Raw genomic sequence first — 27,143 nt, forward strand, 5'->3', positions numbered from 1 at the left:
TGCTACTTATTTGCAATGTTCAATTTGTGGTTCAAGTCTGCATATAAATCTCTGAGTTCTTCTTCTTTTTCTTCAAAAGCGTTGTCAATTCTTTTACATTTAAAGTTCATATCATCAATGAACTGATCCCATTCTTTTTGTCTCTTTTCTTGATTTTCCAATCTCTTTTGCTCACTTCGCTGCAAATAATAAATTTCCAATTATCAAGAAAAAGTCATTCAAAATGGGCTTTACTGTTAACTATGGTACAGTAATGGAAAGAAAATGGCAATGCCCTTCATATCACAGTATAATAAATACACATAATAAAAAATACAACTGTTTCATTGTGCAATCATATTTTAAATTTCAAACCACTCAACCAAAGTTACAAATAAAATATTTGTAATTTTGTTTATTACCTTCTGAATATCAATATATTCCTTTTCGACTTCTTCACAAAGATGCAACGCCTGTTCTAATTTTTCACTCAATAATGGCAGGGCTGGTTCACCACTTTTCTTTATTTTGTCTGCTTGATTATCTTTAGTTTCTGTTAGCGTCTCAAGAATAGAGAATAGATTCTCTACCTCACGATCACCTCTCTTTTCCTTAAAAAAAAACATTTTATTTTGTATGCTATCATTTCATATCATTCATTACATAAAAGAATATTAAAGATTATTTCCTGGTTGGGGACACCAGTGCAAGCAACAAATGAGTGATTGGTCCTCCCATTCAGGGACCATTTCACCCATATTAAAGATACAATAAAACCAAGTGAATGGATTTTTGTAAATCAATATTTTGATCACTTTAATATCTGACAAAACTTACCTCAAATTCCTTTAGGATAAACTTAATTTCACCATTTAGAAATGGGCGATGGTCAAACAGTCTTGACCAAACTTCTCCAATTTCTGAAATTATGTGGAAATCTTATTAGAATGTAACTTGTGATTATTTCTCATGTTTCTAACTATCACTGCTTGCTGTTAAATATCTGATTACCTATATGTAACATATCGAACAAATAGTGTTCAAATTGTATTAAATTATGCCATTAAAAGGAAATACAACAATAAAAGTACTAGTTGTAATGGTTGTAGTATTTTGTATCAAATTTTTTATTACATTTTTGAGCATCGCATTTGACAGACAAAAACAAGAATAAGCAAATGGAAGAACTAGGTATTTGTGTAATACGAAAGTAAAGCGAATAGTAAAGCAAAGATTATTGACATAATTAGATGTAAATGGTCTAAAGTTATGGCCAATAATTTTAACACTGTTTATTTTATCACATGTTATGTTCTTTATTTAAAATTTCCATGTGATTTGATGTTTCAATTTATATTATATTTAAAGAAAAAAATCTTCTGAGGGTGTTTAAAAGGTTTGTTGACAAGTAAATATATAAATATTGTACCTACTACTATGTTTGACAATGACTGAATTAACAAACATATACTACCTTAATAAATAACACAATAAATAATGATATTTAGTAATTATTACCATTTATAAGTATCAATAAAATGACAAAAAATATAATCTTAAAAAAATAAAAAAATAGGTCATACCTCGTGACAGCTCCGTCATTGTCACTATTTTGTTGCCATTTTACAAATAACAGAAACTAGTAAATGTACTTGCAAAATTTATTATTTATGTAAAATTTAAATAAATCATTCATTAATTATGATGAATTAAAAATAACCTATTAATAATATTTAAATTAAATTTTAATACAGTAGAGATTTCCCAAGAACAAAAAATGTTTGGCTCACTTTCTTTTCAGTTTCATGGGGCCATTTCCGGTGAGCTGAATGAGTTCAATTTTATTCGTCTCATTCGTCAACTCATTCCATATCGTTCGTCTGGTGCCGAATCAGTCATTCAAAATAATTTCATTCAATCAATTCAGTACCTTCATTTGCCACAAGAGAAATGGGTGGGTTTTGATTTGAGCTCAGCGTTTAGATGCGATATTGTTTTTATTTGCGCAGAAGTGTTTAAGGTGACAATGTGCCCGGTTTCTATTTTATCGTTCGTTTACTGTATTGTGTGATATTATAAACGAATGAGTAAGATTTTTTACTGAAGTGATACGTGAGTGATTGTGTTCACAATGCCGGGTCTAATTGGTATCGGCGAATTCATTGACGAAACTCGAGATGACTACAGTTCACCAACTACGTCTACGTTTGTTTCGCGTATGCCACAATGCCGGCAAACAATCAACGCTTTGGAAGAGGTAAAATTGTCTTTGTTTTACTTCAATGGATGTCTGACATTGGTTTCAATGTCCTATGAAAAACAATGTTTTGCAAATTATTTCCTTACAATATGCTTATACATCGCTATTTCCAGATTAATATTTGCTATCATTTTGTCAAATTTTGGCTTGTTATCTTTTGGAAATAAACCTTGCCAATGTCAATAAACATTCATAAAAAGTTATTATGAAGTACATACACTGGCTAAATTTATTTTAGCTTTGTCTTTATTAATTTAATTTAAGCTTACATAGTATAGGTACCTAGTTGCTATTGATATAATTTCTTATTTTTGAATTGATTCTGTTCCATTTTCCTCATAATCAAAACACACTGAAAGGAAATAATTAATTCCTGGGGACAATAATAAACAAATAGAAGGTCCACCCTTCTATGCAAACATAAGGCTCACTTGATGTCTTTTTCTCAACTTTTTTGTTATAACATAATTTAATACCATTACAAATGAATTACCTACTATATAAATTAAATTAGCTGGCAGGCTTGCATGTTAGTACAGATGCATGAAATCTCATCACCTTTATAACATCAACTAATGTTATAAAGGTGAAAGTTTGTGAATATGTTTGTCTTCACACTCAAATGACTGGGCCTATTTTTATGAATGTTGGTATTGATGTAACCGATAGGTATCATGGATTAACACATAGGGTAATTTTTATCCCAAAAATGACTATGTGATTCCTGTAGGACTTGGTTAAAAGGTGTGAGTGGTACTATAAAATAATGTTGATAATATGGATGTTACAGAAAATTATTGTAACTTTATAATAGCGGTTTCAGTCGCTGATATAAAAAGCTTGGTGCTAAGTAAATCAATGGATTAAGGTCTGAAATTGATATTACACCAGAAGGTTTGTCTTTGTGCCAAATTTCATCAAAATCGGTCCAGTAATTTTTGAGTTTATTCATTACAAACAAAAATACAAATCTTTTCTCTTTATTGTTTCTTAGTCTATTAACTTTGTATAGATATTTATTATATCTTTGAGTGATCTACCCCAAATTATAATAAAGTACAGGTCCTGATATCTCTTACCTGGAATTCCTGAATCTCTAGTCAAGTAGAGATGCTCGAATAAATCCTCCTAATGTGTGTAAAATACCTGTATCTGTATACATCCAAAGCATTTTCGTGTAGGTTTGGTTAGGCAGGATAAGCGTGGGACGACCTTGGCAACGCCCCTAGCGCCCAGTAATCAATCCAAACACAAACATACCTATTTAATTATATTTGTACAATAATAGTGAAGACATCATCCCATTTTGTCCAGAATCACTCTAGAATCTGTAACCTTTTTTACTCACAATAGGTTTATTAACTATTCTGAAATTATTCGGTCTTGGTCAATCGATCGTAACAGTAGGTATAAGTCAAAAAACTTATTCTGCCGTCGTAGTCTTGTGTTGTCTAATTCTTGGGGATTTTGTTGCTTAAGGCTGTATGTATAGTCATAGTCACCATGTTATGAAGGAGGATATGGGATGGACATATAGGGCGGGACCACATGCCAACCGACTTACATATTTACAGACCAATCAATCAAAAAGGTGTTCGTGCTAACACGCAATGTAACCTGACCTGACGGTCACGGTCGCCGCTAAATTCGACCCTGAAAATTAAATGACATGGGTGTTGGTGCAATTTGGAAAATTGTAAGCATTACTGATACAGCATTGGGGCTGAGTACAGTCACGTATACATAACATGTTTTATTGCTCTGCAAAAATATTATTTATGAAACGTTTATTTTCGGCCTGTTAGATGAAGTTGTGGTCGAGAGTGCACATATGCCTAAAAAACCGATGTTTTCCTTATTTATTTTCTTTCTTTCTATGTCGTCATACTTCATTCTCATAGCGTAGCTATCTTTATTGTATCATATCTTTATCATATAACGTCATGTCGCCAGTCAAATGGGATTTTATTTCATTCCTTTGCCTGACTGTACCATCTAAAAAGTAAACATACGTTGTAACTAATATAGAAAGCCAAAGTGGAGGCGGTCACTGGGTCAATAGGTATGTTCATGTACATTACATATTTGCGGGCATTTATACGGGTTTATTTTTGCGAGTACCATAATAGTTTGTTGGCGAGAACATCGTATCGACAGCGTAATTTTTAAAATTATAAATTAATAATTAGGACCTGTTCATTTTCTTTGATTATAATTAAAAATCAGGGAATTCATCATGGCCACCAAATATATTGATGATCCGATTTTGTACTCGCAAGAACTCGTGTTAGCCTCACAGATAATGAACAAACTGAATGGCAGTTAGGTACGTTCGGTACTGGGCTACTAACATTATACCTACCTAGCTTGTTCGATAAACTGTGAAATCTTATATTTCAAAACCGATAAGTAGATAGGTACCTATTATGTCGGAATTCAGACGATAATAATAGCAGGAGAATTGTACAATCTAGACAAATATATCGGAAATAGAAAACTCACAAAATAATAAACTTGCAAAAAATTATCAAGCGAAAATAGTACCAGTGGAATGGAAACACAGTTTCATTAGAACTGCTTAGCAATTGGAAATTGCCATTACATCTGGCAATGGTCCAACCATAGAGGTTGCAAAATGAAACGAATAGTTAGCGCTTTGCGATTGTCATTTAGCTTAGGTACCTACTAGGAAAGAAGCCCAGTTTCGTATGGGTATGCTAAAAATTCTGATACTTCTCAAAATAAACATCCTATTAATTTTCTGATAAATGGAACCATTGATGTTCGCAATGAACTCATGCCTCAAATTCTAGAGGAAATAACAGTTTTATTTGATATTATGTAAAGATAACCTACGCTTTTTAGCATCGTAATAACTATGCGCAGTGCATTATCGCCCGTTTAATAATAGCACAGGAATAGTACTTTTTCCGGCATGATAGACACTTCTGCTCTATGCTTATTATAATTCAAAAATATTGATTCAACAGATCCAATAGTGAAGAAAAAGACAGTCATTTCTCGTATACCTACCTACGCAGGTAACTAAAACTTGCGCAAGAAAAAAGTTGGTGTAACCCGCTTCAAGCTTTATTTGGGCCCGAAATAGCTTACACTGCTTAAATGTTTCTATAGTAGGTTGAGGCCTATTTGTCTGTTTGGGCATAAAGGTCGGCAACCGGTGACTCATCTCTGTGAATGCAACCATGTTGCCTAGTGAAGTTTGGCCCACCTAAAGGTCGTTCAGCAATTAGAACTAAGCGATAACGCGTTACAACAGAATGACAATTATAATACGTTTTCTTATAATTTGGTAAAGATATTCACAAGTGAAATTATTATTTTTTACGACAACCATTGTAAATTTTATTCAGGGTAGTTATGTATAAAAGATCAAATGGCGCTTATCTTCATTCAACAATGTAATTCTTTCAATACACGGGATTATCGCCCCGTGTATTAAAAGAATTATATTTTAATACACGCTTAATTAATACAAGCTTTTTCTATACAAAAATCGTGGAAATGGTATCTCATTTCCACGATTTTCGTCTAGAAAAAGCTTTCGACAAATTATTTCATTGTTTATGTAGTCATATTGTTATAGCTCAATATATTTCCTCTTGTTATGAAGCGGTCTTTACAGCAACTGCATACAACGCAACACGATAGTTCTTTCCGTCCGCTGTGGTGGTTGTGATTCATCTCATTATCTTTTATCATTATAAGACACGTTTTATTTATAAAGTGGTTGTTATCTAGAGGACGTTCTTCGTTAAAATAGTTTTTGCTCCATTAAATTCAGTTTCAAACACATAAGTAGTGGTGTTAGATTTTGTTAGGAGCATCTGACAAGGATTACAAACGCCATCTAGTGCCATTCAAGAAGAAGGAAGCAAGAGGTAGTTAGACTATGAAAACCATTAGACATGAGTCAGATTGATAGGTAAAAAATAAACAAATGTGGCACGAATAGGATTCTTATTATATACTCGACCGTTAATACGCAGTCTAAAAGGTATTATAGTTGACTAACAAAATTCGTTATTTTATGTAATTGAAAACTTCATTTTAAATTCGGGTTTTGTACAGAAAAAAGTGACTTTGTTCTAAAGACACGCCGCTTTGACGCAGAAATATAAAAGGCTACAATATACTTGACGAAAGCATAAAAAGTCGCCTTTTCTATAATTAGTTAGTCAAGTTAATTTTTAAGGTTAAAGTCAAGTAATTTTAATCAAGTTAATGAACATTTCGCTAACGTTGGCAAGAAACTAGCTGAGAAGGTGCCATTACTACATAACACTAATAGCAGAGCAAATAACATGTCCTTTTCACCACCTCCCATTCACTCATGTGTTTTTTTCCCTACAGACGTGGATGAAGTTACACAAATAATAAGAAACCTAAAAGACACATGCGCTGTAGGAATTGACCAGATTTCTGGATACATACTCAAAAGGTATATTGATGTTTTTGCAAGCCTGATAACCCATATCTGTAATCTGGCACTCTCAACTGGGACATTCCCTGAGGCATTCAAGGTGGCACTAATAAAACCAATTCATAAGGCTGGGGAAAGAGACTGTGTTGATAATTATAGACCTATCTCTATTTTAACCGTTTTATCAAAAATACTCGAAAAAGTCATGAATAAACGCCTTTTACATTTCCTACGAAAACATAATCTAATTTCAAAATCGCAATACGGCTTCCAAGCGGGGTTATCTACTGATAACGCTGTACATGACCTTGTTAATTTAATAATAAAAAGTCTTGACAGTAATTTAAAGTCACTTACAATGTTTATTGATCTAGCTAAAGCTTTCGACACAGTTTCTATTCCCCTCCTGTTGACCAAACTAGAACAGATGGGAGTTAGAGGTCTAGCGTTAAAACTATTCTCTAGCTACCTAACAAACAGAAAGCAGCGTGTTAAGATAGGCCAGTGGATCAGTGATGAACTACCTGTAACTTATGGGGTCCCCCAGGGCAGCGTCCTTGGCCCCACGCTGTTTCTAGTTTATATTAATGGTCTGTGCGATTTGCAATTACCTGGCTGTCAAATTTTAACGTACGCCGATGATACAGCTCTCTTTTTTAGTGGTTCTTCGTGGCAGGATGTTTTTACTAAAGCCCAAAATGGATTTGATGCTGTATGTTCGTGGCTACAGGCTAATTCGTTGACTATTAACGTCAGTAAAACCAAACTCTTAACCCATGCACTTAGAACTGATTTCCTCCCCCACGATTCATACACCATCAAAGCCCATGCGTGTGCTGGTATATCACCTTCGTGTTGCTGTCCGGCGATAGAGAGAGCTTGTGGCATCAAATACTTAGGCGTTATCGTTGATCGGACACTTAATTTTAAACCGCATATAGACATCCTTGTTGGCAGGCTGCGTAAACTGGTTTATATATTTAGGAATCTGCGACGCGTAGCTGCCTTCAAAACAGTTCGAATGGTTTATTATGCTCTTTGCCAGTCTATAATAGAATATTGTATTAAATCATGGGGTGGTGCCGCTAAATGTCATATCCTTGAATTAGAGAGAACACAACGGTTGCTTCTTAAGGTTGGACTCGGTCTACCCTACCTGTATCCTACTGTAGAACTTTACAGGAAGTGGGATGTTTTGACCGTTAGACAAACTTTCATTCTCCAAATTATTCTTCTGCAACACTCCCAACTAGTGTTTAATCGAGACCTTTTGAACCGCCGTAGAGCAGACATTGTGTGTCAAAACCAAGCTTTCCGTACCATTCGTATGCATAACTTCTTTCCTTTTCTTGGCCCATTTCTATATAACCATCTTAATAAAACTCTAACCATCTACCCATTGCCAAAATACAGTTGTAAGGGTACTGTATCCAACTATTTAAAAACCCTTAATTATGATGACACTGAAAAGCTTCTTACTCCATTAAAATAATATACTGACTGATCTTCAATTTAATTCCAAATTGTAACTCAATGTTTTCGTTTTTCTGTACTGCAAAGATCTAAAGTTTGAACATATAGTTATACATTAATTTATTTTATTCATTTATTTCATCTATTTATTCAGCTATTTACTACACTCAACATTATTATTATTATTTTTACCACTACATCCACGAAATACACCCCGTCCGCACACTCACACTCACACACACACACACACACAACACTACTCCTCGTTCTTATATAACCGAGTTTGTAACAAAGTAACTTAAAATATTTTTCTTTGTTTAAGTAAGTTTTGATTCTCATATGTTCTGGCACATCAACAAGTCAATCATTATCCAAACTAGCATACTTTAGTTTTCTACTCGAACTTTGTGTGTTTCTTGGTGATCTGTATTACAAGTTTCTTTGAAACTTATCTCGGACACCATTCTCTCACAATTTCTAGCATTAAGGAAACTGTTCTTAGTTTTAAGGATAATACCTCTTGTAAAAATTGTGTGAGATGAATAAAGATATTATATTATATTATATTATTATATTAGTTAGGCTTGAACAAATTTCCACAGTCTGTCGGTTTGGTATTCTTGCGCGACTAATAGTCATTAAAAAAAGATTTGTCACAGGTCTTGTTTATTGCTACTCTTTAAAACCGTTAATTACCTTTCGTTAGGTGCTTGACTACCTGAAAAAATAAACATTGCTAGATAGAGTACTGTTGATTTACAGTCGTTTTACAAAGGACATTCGATTACAAGTAGATAGGTAATGAACGAGATAAAAAAGCTGAACGCATTGCAGCTTATCAGTCAACAGATGTAGCTGTACAACGTCCAGCATGTTTAAAACATTTTGTAATTGATCAAGTAGTTACCTTATTATGTTTACGACTATTGTTTGGAGAAAATTGGTAAAATTAATTGAGTTGCGTGAGAATCAACAAAAAGAAATGTTGAATGACTTTACTCTCTTCATTTACTCATAACAAATAACTTACGATAATACTTTGAGTTATTAAATGGACATAACGGATTTCCTATTATAAATGAAAATGTATCGTTAAGCGAAAGTACAGCACAAAACAGTTACAGCTTTTAAGTAAATTAAGAAGTCGTATATCGATGCTTACTTTCTCTTTTCATTTCTGGGTGCACCATTGCATTGAAATGTTTACGGTCAACGTTTATAATTAAGTTATTATTCAACGAACCGAACAATGAGTCAAACATTGGTTGTGGAGTGTCATTTTCTTTACCATGTGTAATTACAGAAATTATGTCAAATATTTCTGGCAAATCTTCACATGTATAGGTACATAGGTACCATCTAGCCGTCAATAGTCATTTTGACTTTGATAATTTCACATGAACCAAGAATCATGTGCATACCTGTACCATGGGCAAAAGGAGATTGTGCATTCAAAATATTGTCAAAACGAAACCGCATTGTTTTTCTTTTACTTTTCACAATAGTGGTGTTCAGCAAAGTCTGCGAGATTTGCTTCAAATCCCTCGGACATGTTTTTAGAGAGAAAGTTCTTTGCAAAGGCTCGTTCAAAAAACGGGACTTGTTTGTGAAGCCGCGTCGCGTCGCTCGTCCATCCTCAGTTCTCTTTTCACTCTTTAGCTTGCATTTGTAGTTTTTCATTTGGGTAAATATTGTTTTATTTCTTAATTTTTCGCAAAACTAGCTAATGTTTGGCCACCAAAATCGTTTGACGTCAGGCAGGCGCTCGGTCGGAAAACAAAGAGAGAAACTCTGGCCACCATGTAAGGTGTAATCAGTAGCATAAAATGTAATTAATCTCCTAAATATGAAAGTGTCAAAGTGCCTACTTAATAAAATTAATCCTGTAAACACATGTGTTGTGGTTCTTCAATTGAACAAGTTGGAACTTTCGATGTGCCTGACCGCAAGGTCAACCGCTTTCCCTGACTGGTACTTTAGGACAGGTTTTTGCGAAGCTGCCCTCAAGCAGGTTTCCTCGAACCTCAATTCATTGGTTTACATACTAAACTCGTCGTTTCAACATTTAACAAAACAACGTTTTATAATTTAATAACTATTTAATTAGACTTCTACATTCCTGATTATAACTAGTAAATATCAAATTGTATATAAAAGTGTCAATTAGAATGAAAGAGACTAAAAAGAGGTTTAAAAACAAGCTTAATAGGGAATATTAAACATTCTGGGCAAAGCCGTTCTATCCGTTGCCATTTGGCAACCTTTTCTTAAATGATCACTCCAACGCTTCCTCGGTTTGCCATATTTTTTTCTTTCCGTACCTAGATACGGAAACGGTACGAGGTAGGTATGGACACCTAGGTGTCCAATATTATTAGCTAAAATGTCCCAACCAAAGGGCCCAACGTTTCGGCTGCATGCGGCAAACATGTCCCGCCCAGTTCGCCCATTTTAGCGTCGCGGAATTGTGTCCTATGTTAATGATTCCAAATTTTGTATCAGAGAGTTAAGCTTTGCTATGACTTGTAAAAAAATGATAAATCATTTGCTACTGCCCTGCAGGTATCACAATATTATTCTCTATATATAATTAATCTCAAAATCAAGTATCTTCCTCCATGATACATACGTGACGCATAGTCATTCATGAGGAAGTTAAGTTAGGCTATATTATTTAAGTTGAGTCACTGCTTACTAAGCATTATTTTGTCTAGGAAAAACAAGAATCCATTATACCATGGAAGAAAAACACTCATTCACAATATCGTGTTTCGAAGCAATATCATTACATTAGAATAACATTATTACGTGTAATAATAAAATATGTCCCAACTACCTAATTTGCTTTTTTTATTTACTCCTATTGTTAGCGAACGTGTCTCCATTCTCCTTAAGACACAAAAATGTGTTAAATACATTCAGTATCTCCACAACCCAGCTTTCAACAGCTGTTTCTTCAATGAACATAAATTATGTCATAGTAAAACGCGCACCAACTTGCCTTTTATGTCATTGGGTTGACTATAAAATGAAAATAATACTGTAATTAATTTGTTGCCTTGTAATGTTTGGAATAGTAAATCAGAGTAGCCTGTTTAATATAGCTTATTAAAAAAATAAAATAAAAATGCGTTTATATGTATATTACACAGCCAGTTTACGTCGGCTTCCAAACTAGGGAAATAAACTACAACCTCCAGGTTCCCAAAATATTTCAAAAAAATTATATTAGCTTGTTAAAAACTAGTAAAAATCACTATTAACTTTACTAGGCCTCTGAGCGATCACTGTAAATAGTAAATAAAAATAGTAAATCAAAGCTCGTAATTTTATGCAACCACGTTAAACAGTTTTGTAATATCATAGTCATAGCCCATGTATAAATAGTGGAACAATGCTATGCAGTACGATAATGGGTTGCGATAAATTGCGATGTTTTTGCTCGCGTTTACGTGCACTGAGACCGATCCGACACTTGGTTAATTCACTGCTCTGTTTGCGTTGTTATTTATTGTATTTGGGAAAATTGCAGTATAGCCTTAAAAATAAAAGTTTACAATTACATTGCATTTTACACGCTTTATCTAGATTATATGTTAGGTATGTTGTTTCAGAAATCAGAAAATAATTTTTCAATAGAACCTAGGAAGTGCCTAGGCGCCAATTAGCGCATTGATAATATTTGAAGTTAAAATGTTTAAAGAAAATGCCAGAATTCGCCGGTGTGTCAGAAAACCTCCAAACCTGGAGTACGTGGTAGGAGCGGTCAACTTCATTGTTTTTCCGCAGGGTTAACATAAAAACCAGTTAAAAAAGCTTCACAGTCACTGCAAACGTCATAATAGCTATAATGTATCAATAATTGGTCAGTCAATCTATTCTGTAATCCAATTATCTACATCATATACACACTGTATACAACACACAGCCAAACTTACTTCAAATTGAAGGTTGAGGTTATGCTGGAGTTGGTTCTGTTTATTTGTTTTCGTGTTGCATTGTCCTAATAATCCAATTTCTTTTTAATATCATCATGACTGTGCGATAATCCAAATCAATCCTCGTGGTGGTTTTGAGCTACATATTATCAGGTCAAATTTACAAACACAAAGTTGTGTCAAGCAGGAAACATAAAACCGTCAAATGTATCGATAAAACGCGCGCATTAGGAAATTCCTAATTTAAAAAAGTGGAGATCGCTTCGTCGTGGAAACAAGACAATGTGCGATTGTCATCAGTGTGCAATGGAGATAATAAATAAATAAATATATTAGGACAAATCACACAGATCGAGCTAGCCCCATAGTAAGTTCGAGACTTGTGTTATGGGATACTAACTCTACGATACTTTTATAACAAATACATATATAGATAAACATCCAAGACCCGGGCCAATGAGAAAAAGATCATTTTCCATCATGACCCGACCGGGGATCGAACCCGGGACCTCTCGGTCCAGTGGCAAGAACTTTACCACTGCGCCACCGAGGTCGTCAAATGCTATGTGATATGACATAATTGCATCATGATGACGTGATTTACGCAAACTGGTTATGCGTCGTTGGTCACGGCGAAGAAAGCGAAATAGCTATTTAACATTGCTCATCTTCATCTTAATTGCTGCAACATCGTTATGTAATTTCCGCTGAAATTTAAACGATATTTTTTCTATTAACAAAATCGTGCATCTTCGTAAATTAAAGTCGAGATTTGCCTCCGGAGAACTGAAATAAGATCTACGTAATAAGTTTAGTTTGCAGTTTAAATTAGGGTGCATGTGTTGAAGCTGGGGTTATTCATTGCTGTTGAAATTGCTAAGGATATACTAGGAATATGCACTGAAAGTGAACTTTAGATTTGCAATTTTGGCACGCAGATGCTGGAATTAAACCACTAATCTTAAAACTAATATGAAATAGTATCAACTGTTCGGGTATTTCAGTGATCATAAGCATAAAGTGCGATCTTCATAATGAATGTAAAGTTTTTCCAATATCGTATGAGAACACCAGGAACGATGTTCCGACATCACATCGGCCGGATAGCTGATAGATACTTGAGTTCTTATGTCCCCATTTTGTTTCTATACGTATTCATAATTGTGCTAACCGCATAAATTAGCTTTTGTTCTCAACAAGTTGGTTGTTTTGTTGTCTTTACTGTAGACATTCGATTTGTCACGCGATTTGTAAGTAATTAGAGCAAGTGGCATATCGATCCATTAGAAGCGATTACATTTAGTTTCTTTTTGTTTATCGTATCACAATGACATCAACCATGATTGTATTAATTTGCGTAACGTTCTTAAATATAATATTCACAATGAAAACAAATGGAAAATCTGTAGCGATCATTCTAATTATTTAATATTTAATTACTTAATTAAAAAATCGATACATCTAATTAACTAGAGAAATAGCTTGCTTAATTCTAGTTTATGTTACAGTTAATATTTTAATGTTTATTGATGCAAATTGACTGCAAATAACAGTTTCTCAAGATCACTTCAGTTTGGTCAACTATATGGTTGAATTGTAATCCTATTGAATATAACATAATTTTTAAAGGGCTAAAAGGGTACCAATACCGATCACAATTAAAATTAGATTGCTACTTGAGATGATCAAGCTCACTAGCGTTTTGAAACTGCCGTATACGATTATGCCGGTTATTTCGGCCTTAGTCGTTTCCGAGGGGTCATTGATAAATCGCCTGGGGTGGCAGATGTTCGCTCCCGACTTTCAAAGACTCATGACTGCACTGTATTGAAGCCCATAGATAAAAAAGTTGGATTGGGTCTGTCGCAATATTTACAAAAGCTGACTTGCGCTCTCACAAATTCGAAAACCGTTAGCGTATTGGAAGTTTCAACATCTCCGTATCTTGTTTCAGACGTTGGATTTCGACCGAGATGGCCTCACGAAACTCAAGAAAGCGATCAAGGCGATACACAATTCTGGAAATGGTACGTAGTGGAAATTGACACTTGAGAAAATATCACGTGTTGATGATAAGGCGTGTGTGAAATTTCGCGCAGTAAATGCACAGCGGCCCGGCTTTTCGTGATAATATCCGTAAAAAATTATCTGACGCAGCAGTATAGATTTTTGTAGGCTGTACTTGTGTAGTTCATGCAAATTATTTCTTGCCGTACGCAAGTGTTGTCTCATCGTGGTCTCATGCAACGTGCCCACCAATCAAATGATCTAAGGGATCATGATGTGATGATGTGATCATGTATGCCAACTGCACAATAATTACATCTTTCACAGCTTTGCTTGAAATGAAATACCATGAGTATACACATATAATTTCTGTGAATATTTACTGAAGCATCTCGTTCTACGTTATAAATATTGATCGATATTGTATTTGTATTCACAGTTCGTCTCTAGTTATGCAGGCGACACGAAATACGAGACCGTACTAAAAATAGAGAGAGAGGAAGTAGTATGAACAGATTAGACTAGAATAGACCAAATACCCGGTGCATCGTTGTCGAGCACTGCAGTAAAGGTATGCAAGATGAAAATAGTTATGAAGAAGTTGAAATGAGGAAGCATTTCTGAGCAGGCGTTGTTGTTTGCGTCCTTTATTTGTAGGAAAATAAGTAACTAAAGCAAACATTATATGATTTTAATTTACTTTGATTGTCATAGAAAAAGATTTCGGCTTTCACCGGTTAACACAAATAGCATTTGATATAATATCCTTAGATAGATTATCAATACAAACTAGATCTTAGAATCGTAGTAGAGCCTAGAATCTGTGGTGAGAGTGATCATGGTTCAATGTCTGCAATTTTTTTTTTCACTTTTTCTAATTCAAAATGCAGGAAACATGTTCCTCCGCGATGATATACAGATTTAAATGAAACAGACTAAGCACTATAGTAGCAACCAGTTGATAAAATGCAGTGCAATGTAAGGGTTGACATATTTTATTCAGCTCGATCGATTCCCTTTGTTGCATGCCGGTGCATAGTTGCCACGTGCCTCAGGCGGCAGCTTGCATGCGATGCCATTGTTCTACATTTTTTATTCTCAACTAATTTTGGGAAGGTTGAAAAGCTGTTGTACTTTTGTAATGTTAGCACAAAATGATTTGCTCCTGTAATATTTTAGGATAAACTTTTTTGTTTCGCACGTTTTGAAGCGCAATGAAAATCAGCTAATAAAGCAAGTCCTTAATCTCCCTAAAAACATAAGGGCAGACCACCAGCGACATGGCTAAGTAATGTTACTTAGCCATGTACTGGTTACTGGTGGTCTGCCCTTCTGCTTTTCAGTTATCTTTATTTCCATATGGAAATAAAGATCCAGAAAGGCAATCTCAATCCCCAGACAACTCGGAGTAGACACATCAGGTGCAAGTGTACGAGGTGACCCTTCTTTCGACATCTCCCAATTTATTTGGAATCAAATAGGAAGAAGAGGTGGGCAAAGAAGAAGATAATTTATATCTCGGTTTTGAAAACCATATTCAATTCAGTCATAAACGTTCCACGCACTTTCTCTACACGCGTACTATTTTCACGTTGTTTCTGCAATATACTATAATTTCTGGATGGAAGGTTCTGTAATCATAAACCTCAAGGACGTTTAAGATGAATATATGTATAGTATAGATAATTGTAGTATACATATTAGACTCGTGGTTAGGAACGGGCTCCTAGGACGAGAGGTCGTTAAACCCACTGAACTAGAATGACCTAAATATCGCAACAAAACTGCCTGTAACAGACGTTGATGCATTATTTACTACACTATCCATTCATTACAGTACGTTGAATGATTTATTAAATACTCTTAAGTGTTTCGGACTATTAGGGTATCCTAATGAGGAGCTAATGGCTAATCATTGACCGATGAAAATAAATTAGAACAGTATACATAAAATAAATAATCCAATAATTAGAGTAGAGGGTACCACGTAGAGGAAATATTATAAATAAATATATTAGGACGAATCATACATGTTGAGCTAGCCCCAAAGTAAGTTCGAGACTTGTGTCATGGGATACTAACTCAACGATACTATATTTTATAACAAATACATATTGAGAAACTCTTGTCCAAAGAAAAGACTTATGTTCGAGTGTAAAACCAATTCTGATCTAAACCCATACAGAATTGTGCGATTTGAATACAATAGCCAAGGGTCTATTTTATAGATCGTTCCGTCACATGCATGAAATGCGGGGACATAATGAAAACGGTGTAAAATTCTCTAAATATAAAGTTTGTTGGAGAAGAGTTGTGAGCTACGAGTGAATACTTGTCGGTCGCAAATGGATTTCCCTTCAAGTCGTACGTTGTCGTGGAAAGTGGGTCAAATGTCTGCTCATGCAGTATAGTGCACGTGCATTGGTCGCGTAAATTAGCCCAGTACTCATATCCCTCAGCAGATTTCTATCTCCCATTTGCATGAAAGATGTGTTCTTGGATTTCATGGAACGCTGTCTAATTGTCATTAAAAACTTTAGTATTTTACTAGTATTTTATCCATTGCCCTTGGTTTTTGCATCTTCTCACTAAAATTTTCCCCAATAATGAATGATTCTTTTGTAGAATTTTGCGCTGTTTTCGTAATTTCGTATGTCAATAATGCCGAAGCCCATAGGAGCAAAAAATTATTTTCATATGACAAAGCTCGTCGAGTAAACTTGCTTGTCACTCTACTTACTCGCCCATTCTATAGGTATAGCAAATCAGATTATTGTAATATCGCCAATATGTATATTCTCAAATTCAAATGAAATTGGGTAATGATTTAGAGAACAATGCGTCAAATCTTGTACAAATAATGCGATAAAAACAACGATTGTGATACAGACATTACCTTGTAGATTGTAGACAAGTCCAAATGAAGCGAGGATATTGATAAACGATCACTTAGTTCCAAGCAAAAGGAACAGACATTGGTGACAAGTTAGCAATGCAATTCCATCGCGTGCCATAGTTTGTTATTCTTTATTGCAACCATACTGGTTCTGCAAGTTGCATAGCCCGCCTTGGCAAGGCCGTGTGGACAAACAACCAATCAGATATCTCCGTTGGTATCGTAACGTTGATGTATTCAGGATTCTGATTATTTATTTCTGCGCGATGTGTACGTTGTCATTTTTAGTCTGTATTTAGGTTTGAATAAAAAAATTGTTCAAAATCTGATCGTAATCCGATTTACTTGCGCCTGTGAACCATACAATTTCTTTGACTATTCTTGCGCTTTGACTACGACCATAAAAAATATAATTAGTTACTATATCATGTTTTAGAAATAACTGATTCAGGTGTCAATTTTGTATTTATTGGATCAAGTAAGAGTACACCTACAAATATTTTATTTTTTTGACATAATTACAATTTATGAAATTATTAATTTAGTTCAGGCATTTTGAATAGATCATTTTAATTTATTCCTTCATTATGACCAAACATTTTATCATCACGCACGAGCGTCATAAACACGCTTTTCAACTTTAACACGGCACGAGAATTTAAATTATGCCGGCACATGTCCACCAAAGCTCGTGTCGCGTTGTATATGAGCTCGAAAGTTATTTGCAAATAAATATGTAACCTCACATACACCATTCATATGACATAATGAGTTGGACGTATATCTTAATTCCTACGGCTTAGCCGTTATATATTATTGCATTCATCTAAGGTATTGATTGATCTGTGAGGCAGCATTTCGAGAAACGCTTTGACAGGGTTTGAATAGCCCACTATGCTTTACATACTTTCCATCAGTATAATGAGCTTTCTACATAATATCTAATTTAAGTATCGTATCAATGACAGCTAGCACATTATTCACTAGATATCTCATCTCAAAAATATTTTGCTAAGCATCATTGGCATTTGATGTGGTGCATAAAATATTCAGTAGCATGGGTGTTTCGAATTTCTTGTTTCCTCTTTCTATTATTAGGTATCCGGCATCCAGTTTTGATGAAAGGCCCAGGGCTCGCTCAGCACATACAAAGTGGGCTCAAACAGCAGTTCTCGCGGAGAAATTGAAAGGCATTGCTGGCCATTTAATATTCCAAGTGCGTCGGCGGGATTGAGCTAGGCAAATGAGGCCGCGGTCACGGATCTTTGTGTCTTTCATCGCCTAGTCCTAAATTGAAAGCGGGATTTTAAAGCACTTTAAATTTTCTACTATTTGTTATTAGACTGTCTAAAAGTTTAAAGATTTTTTTTAAATATTTACCTATCATTCTGATCAAGCAGGTTGGTGGCCGTATGCATCATCTTGTCGTTCTCGTAGTGGCTGTGTCGTGTATTAATTCTTCGGGTAGAAGCTCTAATAATGTTATTCTCACCTGTATCTTAATCTTTTTGAGTGTGTTGTTGCTAAAACTGGTGTCTGATTTTGTTCAAGTCGCATATAGTTCTTTATGCGACTTCGTCTTCTATCTTTATCAAAAGATACGATTGATTTTGTGTCACGTATTTGGTGCCTTTATGCGACTTGAACAAAATCAGAACACACACAAAGACATATTTTTACTGTTTATTATTGACTAGCTGCGCCGGGGCTTCGCTCCCGTGGAAATTTCGGAGTACTAAGTACCCTATGTGTTATTCCAGGTTATAATCTATACCTGTACCAAATTTCAACACATGTTCATCACAAACTTTCGTATTTATAATATTAGTGACTGTATATCCTTTATTGTATTTTGTTTCCAAGTTTTAATATTTTATTTAGTTGTGAGAATCACTGATTACTTTTCCTAGAACACAAACAATATTAATATGCACGTACTGAAATGAATATGCACGTTTGCTTCTGAGAATTGAAGTTTGATTTGATGTTTGCTGAGGTTCTCAAGTATACAATCAAAGCCCTATCGATTTCTCTCTAGACGTGGTAGTTGGAGACTTGGGATAACCAGTTTGAGAATTTCACTTTCAACGCGACTGGCGTTTTAACGCTTTTGGTCAAGTTTAGTTTGATTTCTTTAAATATAAGTTTAATTTACATATTGAAGGTCACTTTTACCAATTTTGGCAAAGTCAAAATGTTATGGTATTGTGTATTTTTTGTCTGTTTTGAATCTATTCGCGCTCCACGTATTTTCTTGAAAAATATATGAATCAAAGATAAGAAGATTATATTTTCTATCAGCGGTAGATTCTTTCGTAGAATAGGCATCTACGGCAGATTAAGTTTAACGCTCCAACTCTAATCCGCCTTTCTACAAGAACGATCAGAGTTAATCCTCAGTAACTAACTAAATGGCCGCCTGCAACCGGCAAACATCCCGTATCAATTAATAGAACGCGGGAAGTTTCATTCTTTAGAGTTTTGGATGAACATTTTCCGAGCAATTTATTAGGTCGAACATAGAACCGGAGATATAATAGGATTTCCTATCGACTGTAATAAGTGATTTTTCAGAAAAATTAAACCGACCTCAATATTTCTAATACCTATAACCTTAAAATCAAATGCACTAAATAAAAGCAAAGAGACTTTCCTATCTGGGCTGTTACGGGAAGTAAATAAAATAAACTATAGAGAAGTAATTGGTATAATGTAGCAAAAGACAAAGAAAATTACAAATTTAGTGAAAGCCGTTATTATTGTATATGTTATTGTTATTATTGTAATATTCTAATATGCGATCTTGTTGGACTGTAAGTAAGAATTAGTCACAAATATATTAGGAAACGCCCCCGCAATGTTGCATTTGTAGAAATTTGCGTTTAGTTCAGACTAGCGTGAACAGGATTCATTCTCGGCGAAACGAGAACATCTAGCCAGCATTTTTTTATTTTTATCATTTCAGAACTTTTCAATCTTTTCCTTTCAATAGACATGTTTTTCAAGTATTTTTCTTCCAGCTCACGTGGACAACGAGATGTACCTTGCCCGAGCACTGGAGCGGCTCGGCGGGAACGCTCTCAACAAGGATTCGGAGCCCGACATCGCTGCAGCGTTCCTCAAGTTTGCCGTCGTCACCAAAGAACTGTCAGCTCTCATGAAGACACTGGTGAGTAGCAGATTATTGTTTAGGTAGAAGAAAAACTAACTGAATGGGCCTTTGGCTGCGAAGCGATACTTTATGGCTACGGGCGAAACGGGAAATTCGCTCAGATGAGAAGTTTCATCGTCTCAATCTTTTTTGTCAAAAATGCCTCAATAGCTTTATAAACTTTTTTGTCTTTTTCTTATCTACTCCGATGGTTTTACTAGCAGAGAATGGTCCACCTATTGCAATCTTTTAAAGTGGTGCAATACAAATAAATAAAACTAGTCCCGATGAAAGACTTTTCGAAAAAATATATATTGGTATTAATAGTGCAAATGAATATATATGACTATAAACTTTAATGGATAGTATAATGAGCCCACTTCTGAATGAAAGGCTATTATGACCAAAAAACGAGAATGCGTCCCACTTGCGTCGCTTGCGTATGTTTGCACGAAACGGTAACGACTAATACGGACATTGGCCGACATACGAACCTGTATGATAAACAACCGTACGTTCCGCTGTATAGCAGATGTAATTTGGCTTTAGGCTGTAGCTGACACACAATATTGCTACTACTAAATAAGCAATAGTTGCTGCTGATAATATTCTTGCAAAAATAAATTACAAAAGATTATATAGATAGTAAAACTCCAGATTTTCTCAAGATTATATTTCAAATTTCAAAACAAATGAATTGATTCAGAGGATCCTTTTGCCATGCTTAATTTTATGTCTTGAGTAACGAGTCCCAGAGTTTGCGAAGTGTGAAATGAAACAACGTATCATACGCCGCAATCAAAAAAAAGTCATCATTCAAAATTACAAGTAAAAAAACTATTCACTTGTAATTTTGAACAATTTCCACATAGATTCTCACCCGCAATTGCAGCAAAATTCATAGTTTAATACTAACAAGCTAGTGTAATGCGACATGCGTTTATGATACCTTCAATCTGCAAGATCTTTATTTTGCTTCACTCCCCGGTATCGGCGTCGGTAGCAAATAGCAAGCGGAAATTAAGCCATGGAGCGCTCAGGGAACGCTCCATCCATATCTCGAGACGAAGCAAACGACCTCACATGAAATATAAGCCGAATTATACGGTCTTGTCTCGTCTGCGATCTAATAAACGTCTCTTTCTTTCTTATTTGTTAGAAACTTGACTTGGACCAACCATATTCTTTGTTTAAATGGAAAAGTTTAGTTGTTACTTTTTATCTTCCTGCCAGTGTTCCGTATTCGTACATTGTTATTTTCGTCGAGATTTTTAAACTATGTTGTATGTTCACTTCACTTCCTATTGTGTTTAAATTATATTGTTTGCTAATAGTGAAGCATTACATTAGATCATTTGTCACATCATAAACATGATCAATATCATTGCAACTCCTTTTCTATGGTACAAAGCAGTCATAACATTCCGTTTTTGTAGCTATACAATACATTAGCTATTGTGAAATTATTGGTGCTTACATCAATCATAGTACGCATTGTTGATGGATTAACTAATTACCACTTTGGTTCCAATGTAATCGGACGCTACTGTTTGTCCAAACCAAACAATGTCTAATTTAACCACGGACTGATTACTCAATTGACAACTTGACACATTTCAAAAACAAATAGTTTTAATTAGGCTTGTTGTAAAATATACGATAATGACATAAATTTAGTATCGTTCTTGCGTGTAGTGTAAGAACAATGCAGAAAATGGAATAATGATAAATTCGATCACTCCACAGGTCTAAGTAATGAACGGTACTAAATAACGGTACCCAAGCGATTATTGTTTTAGTTGTAAATAGATCTTCGAGTATCATATTATCATCGTCCTTCTCAGAAAAGCGAAGGTATAAAACGGCCTCAGCAAATGGATTGACGTAGAAATCTTGCGTGGGCGCAGCCACAGATTCGCTATATGGGTCAGGGTGATGAGGCGTGCGTTATAACGTTACCAAGTAATACCAAATGTAATATCAGTACCTGCTATCGGGTTATCTGCTCGAGATTTACCAGGATTATCACTGAGTTATACATTAAGGATAGCAAGTAAGAATACTACATCCTTCAGTTTATAATTTTGACCGAAATTATATAATTATAAAAATTGTATGTACAGGACATTTTGATTGACTTTAAACCTTTGCGCTCGCCTTTTTAACTTGGGTTGCACTTCTGTATAAATTTATTTACTGTAGAATTATATTCTATCAGTCTGCCGAATTTATTCAAAATTCGGCAGTACAGTAGAATTTGAGATAGTTTAAGAGTGTCAAAAATACATTCATCCAAACTTTCGCATTTGTAATATTAGTTAGTAAGAAAGATAACAAGATATTAATCTTGCTCGCCTTATTGATTACTTGCATGACTGATCCTCAAAGATACGGAAGTTCCATTCATTGATTCCTACCCGGGACCACCTGTCCAGCCTCGCTCCATTTCCGGCATCCTTGGACTAAGAACATGTTCCTTTACTGCGCAGAATCCCCGGCCTGCCCTTGACACGCCTGCAATCCTTTGTCCTTGCCTAAAGCTCGAGTGCAAGGTAATATTTGTTTAGCATGTTCAAATTTATGATTCATTTTGAAGGTTGTTGCAGTCTTCCATTGGTTGTTCTGTAATTTAATTAGAAATGTGGTTTACTTGGTGGCACTTAATATTTTATCGACATATGTTGGTAATACTATCACCCAGACCACGACCCAGAACCGAATGCTCTGGAAAAAGAGGATTAGGAAAGCCGATCCCAATTAAAAATGGAATAAAGGCCTGACATATAGAAGAAGTATGTTGGTGAATCTTACTCGTATTTTCGCAAACTGAACTTTTTCATTTTATCTGACTGAATTTTTTTATATTATTATCTCTTTGTCTGTCTGGTTGTGGCTATAAAATGAGGGCTAAGCTATCGCGTTATTTAATGAGTTCACTGTAAAGATTGCTACCTCGACGAGTTGTCCCGTCTCGCATAATGAATGCGAGAAATACCCGGCTTTCTCGCTCTGCTTCCCTCACTAAATTGTTACTGTTTGTAATCATAAACACTTTTGGCATGAAAATACGAGTACATATATTCATCAAATACGTGCCGTACTTATGTAATAATTGTTGAAGAATTTATGCTTGTACAACTTAAATAATTGTGTGGGTCATGTCAATTGCATAATGAAATACCTGAAACTTGCGTGGAAGTATTTGTTTTTTTTTGTAAAGTCTAAAATCATCATTAATTTGTTAATTTGAATTAAAAGGCTTCATCACTTACCATCAGCTTTGCTGTAAAAGGTCTCTTATATTTAATGCATGGACTGTCGGAATCGTCATTAAATTTTCATTCATAACTCTGTCCCGGCCGAGACCTTTATCTCTTTACCTTGTTACTGAATTATTAAGTCACTCTAACTCGGCTACTTGTGAAGTTGTTAATTACGATTTGACAAAATTATAATTGATAAAAAGAGAGTGTTTTCGCACCTTAAGGATTTGAAACAATTTTTGTAAGCGAGATAAAAGATATATTTGTTATTTTACTATATTTTCTGTTGCCATCATCAGGAAAAAGGAAATACATTTTTCAAATACCTTCGTCATTTTCTTTTATTAGACAGTATATATACAAAGAGATCAAGATAAGCTCGCTGTAACTTGCACTTGCTTCACTGCATACGTCACGTACTTGCCCATACAACTTGAGTTTTTATCGTGCGACAAGTAATTTACACACAATGGCTGATGCTTAACGCCGGCTACACACCATCGCCGAACTCAGACAAATGCTGATGCGAATGCACGAAGATTGCATAGTTTGTATGAGAGCCGTTATTTACTGCAAGAAAACACCAGCAATGTCTGCCGAATCTGCCAAAGTTTAGCGAAATGTTTGCCGATCGTGTATAGCCAGCATAAAGCTCGCGCGTGCGTTCAACAATGATCATTGTTACTTAACATTTCACAGCTTGCATTAATGCACTGCAAAAAGTCCCAATTATATTATTAGTACCTCTTTAGCTTTTATTTGCTATTGTTCATTTATTATTCATTTTCGTTGTACTTGAGATAATATTATACATTTTGGCTTGGAACGATTTGTCATCATGTCTTTAGTTAGATTACTGTGTAGTTTAATCAAGCAGTTATTAAGGTCAGCAGAATAAACTCCTTGATCCCAACCTATCCCTTTAGTTAAAGTACTTTTGAGTACGATGTTAGAACAATTACTCCATCAGAAATTCACAAATTGTTTACAACCGACTAGACGAACAGGGAATGGGAGGAACCGTGTCAAATTGATTTAGTCCCACACAAAAACAATCGCACACGAAGCGTAGCTCTTCATAATTCGTAAGTTAACTTTGTAGAGAAAAACAATTTCGTGTCTAAGAGAGTGGCGTATTACCACAGTATATTACTGTATCAGAATTTACAATCTATAGATAAGTACAATCGATTCACTCGTCCAGTATGCGGAAAGCGAAAATTCAGAAATTAAATTTTCTGCCTCGGATGCGCTATTTGCAGTCAATCGACCGTGGTTATACATAACTATGAGAATATCGCGTGAAAACCATTGTGTATGTATGTATAGCTCCCGGTATCATCGAGATAGCTGTATTACTTAACTCGCCCGCATGTGGGCCATGCAGACAAATCGATTTACGATTTATCGAATTGATAATGTCGATTTCATTGCTACAGGTTTTATGAACATATTCTGTAGGCCCATTTCCTTGATCTAAAGTACTTCGACAATATCTATCAGTAGACACAAACGACAGAGCATTATTGACTTCGTTCATTCATTTAACGACTTCCTTGCTTTTCCTTTGTATGGCTTTCTATAAAAGAAAAAGTCTCAATAACTTTGAGAGGCATTCTTCTTCTTCTATGGGTGCCTCTCCAACTAGTGAAGGTTGAGAGGCATTAATTTATTTTAATTATTACTTTTATTTTTTGTATATTTCTTTATCTATAAGACTAATGAGTCTCAGGATAAGGAATATAAAGTGCATTTGCACACGCGTCGAAAACCTTATCTTTATTTATAGCTTCATTGATATTACGTATCTCTATTTATAAATGCGAACAATGTATGGCTTGGACATATTAATCCAATTAGCTTAATAATAGTCTCTTGTTTCATTATAGCTTAATTAGCTCTTGTTCAGTGGTTGGCAATAATATTCAGGAAGGGTTGTATTGTTTACCCCAACCCTTTGTACCGTAGATGACGGCCCTACAAGACTGTCTACCTCTCCGACGCGTCCGCTCCATTGATTTCACAATCGACGCCAGTGAATGGAGCTTCCATTTACTTAAAGGGTTTGAAGTTTTTAATTACAGTACCATTAGCCACTTAACAAAAGAGTACCGTGAAAGCATCTGTTTCGAACATTAACTCTGATTTATTTATTCCAAATGATAATGGTTACTCTGAAGTGGTTTGGAAATAAAACTTTGTTGATAGGGGTGACTTGGTTCGATTGTTCTAATCCCATACACGACATGTGTACTTCATATTTTTTTAGATCAGAAGATAGTTCATGTTTCTTGATTTTTTAGATCAGAAGGTAGTTTGTAGCTTGTGAGAAATAACTATAAATATAAAAATTGACGAGAAAAAGTGCCTGTGAAGGTCTAATTTCTGAATAAATGATTTGAATTCGAATTTGACCATTACCTGCTTAAAAAACATCGTAATAACCGCCAAGATTTGTCTTGAACTCTGATTAGATGCCTAGTGTCAGTAAAAATGAAATCCGAGCTCTGCTTTATACAGCCAATAAGAAAGAAAGAACGTTATTCATGTATAGACTATTCCTGTGGTTCATTTTCGTTTCAGGTCATGGTCGGCAATTTATAGTCTTTAGCCAATAAACAACATGTCAGTACATTGCTCAAGGTATTATTCGATAAAGCTTGGCGCCTATACAGGTGCATTTGTAATACAAACAAGTATCAGTAATAGATGTGAAGCAATTTTGAGATCAGCCAAACGTGCCGGTTTAGGAATGCACTTTTGCAATCTTAACGAAGGCTATAGAATGATATCGATAGCTTAAATGCAATATGAAATTTAATAACGGGATTGTAACGTGTTTCTCCATACTTATATCCACACTTATATCCGAATTAACAAACAATTTATATTGTTTGTTCATTCGGATATACCCTTCAACACAAACCTACAAAGAATGCTCTATGTGGAAGTCTTTAAAGCCTAGATAGAAATCCGGACCCACCTATGGTTCTCATAAATTCCTGTTCAATAAATCTATGAACACATTAAATGTCTCATAAAGCGAAAGTTTATCGACAACACGAAGTGAGAACCTTTTGAACCATGAGCATCAATTTGTTTGTATGTGGGAGAGCTTTTCTTATTAAAGTTACATATGTTGAAATAGAAAATAAAAATTTTCAATAACAGCAGTTCTGGATGAGGAACATTACGATGAATATATACCCACAAATAATTTAGATTAGTATAAAATAATATTATAAAACCAGTATTATCGCCTTAACGAGATAACAAATGAGATTTTTTATTTTGTCCTCAGATGCAGAATATAAACAACATAGTCATGTTCCCTGTAGACAGCCTCCTCAAAGGTGATCTTAGAGGAGTGAAAGGCGATCTCAAAAGGCCTTTTGATAAAGCGTCCAAAGACTATGAGTCCAAGTACCTGAAAATTGAGAAGGAGAAGAAATCCCAGGCCAAAGAGGCTGGCCTCATTCGCAGTGAAGTCACGTCAGCTGAGATAGCAGACGAAATGGAAAAGGAGAGAAGATTATTTCAGTTGCAAATGTGTGAGGTAAGTACTATGTAGTGTAGAAAGTAAATTGTTTTGCATACACGTAAATGTATAATGTGGTGGATATCTCTTGCAAGCACACGGTTGACCGCGTCGTATTAAAAGCTGCTGATCCAATTTCAGCTATAAAACAACGTGTGTCTTTTGATATCACAATTTCGCTATTCTGACAATAT

At 35.0% G+C, this 27,143-nt stretch overlaps 2 protein-coding genes across 5 annotated transcripts in view; one reads left to right on the forward strand and one right to left on the reverse strand.

The window, feature by feature from the left end:
- Positions 1-2: 2 nt before the first annotated feature.
- Muted (muted) lies at positions 3-1,676 on the reverse strand. 3 transcript variants are annotated; one of them, XM_053759836.1, is made up of 4 exons: positions 1,563-1,676; positions 817-899; positions 402-590; positions 3-179 (listed from the first exon to the last, which is right to left on the reverse strand). In XM_053759836.1, the coding sequence occupies exons 1-4, from the start codon at positions 1,579-1,581 to the stop codon at positions 3-5; spliced, it is 468 nt and encodes a 155-aa protein (XP_053615811.1). In that variant the 5' UTR covers positions 1,582-1,676. The 3 variants fall into 3 exon arrangements, with proteins under 3 accessions (XP_053615811.1, XP_053615803.1, XP_053615818.1); XM_053759828.1 differs by lacking the exon at positions 1,563-1,676 and adding an exon at positions 1,413-1,461; XM_053759843.2 differs by lacking the exon at positions 1,563-1,676 and adding an exon at positions 991-1,298.
- Positions 1,677-1,898: 222 nt separating this feature from the next.
- Asap (ArfGAP with SH3 domain, ankyrin repeat and PH domain) overlaps positions 1,899-27,143 on the forward strand; it is a 43,362-nt gene continuing 18,117 nt past the window's right edge. For both annotated transcript variants that reach the window (XM_053759770.2, XM_053759778.2), the window contains exons 1-4: positions 1,899-2,236; positions 14,049-14,121; positions 20,018-20,166; positions 26,713-26,967. In XM_053759770.2, the coding sequence (XP_053615745.1) occupies positions 2,111-2,236; positions 14,049-14,121; positions 20,018-20,166; positions 26,713-26,967 (603 nt within the window). In that variant the 5' untranslated portion in view covers positions 1,899-2,110. The remainder of the gene's footprint in view (positions 2,237-14,048; positions 14,122-20,017; positions 20,167-26,712; positions 26,968-27,143) is intronic.

Source organism: Plodia interpunctella, chromosome 2, assembly GCF_027563975.2.
Source record: "Plodia interpunctella isolate USDA-ARS_2022_Savannah chromosome 2, ilPloInte3.2, whole genome shotgun sequence".
Taxonomy (NCBI): Eukaryota; Metazoa; Arthropoda; class Insecta; order Lepidoptera; family Pyralidae; genus Plodia; species Plodia interpunctella.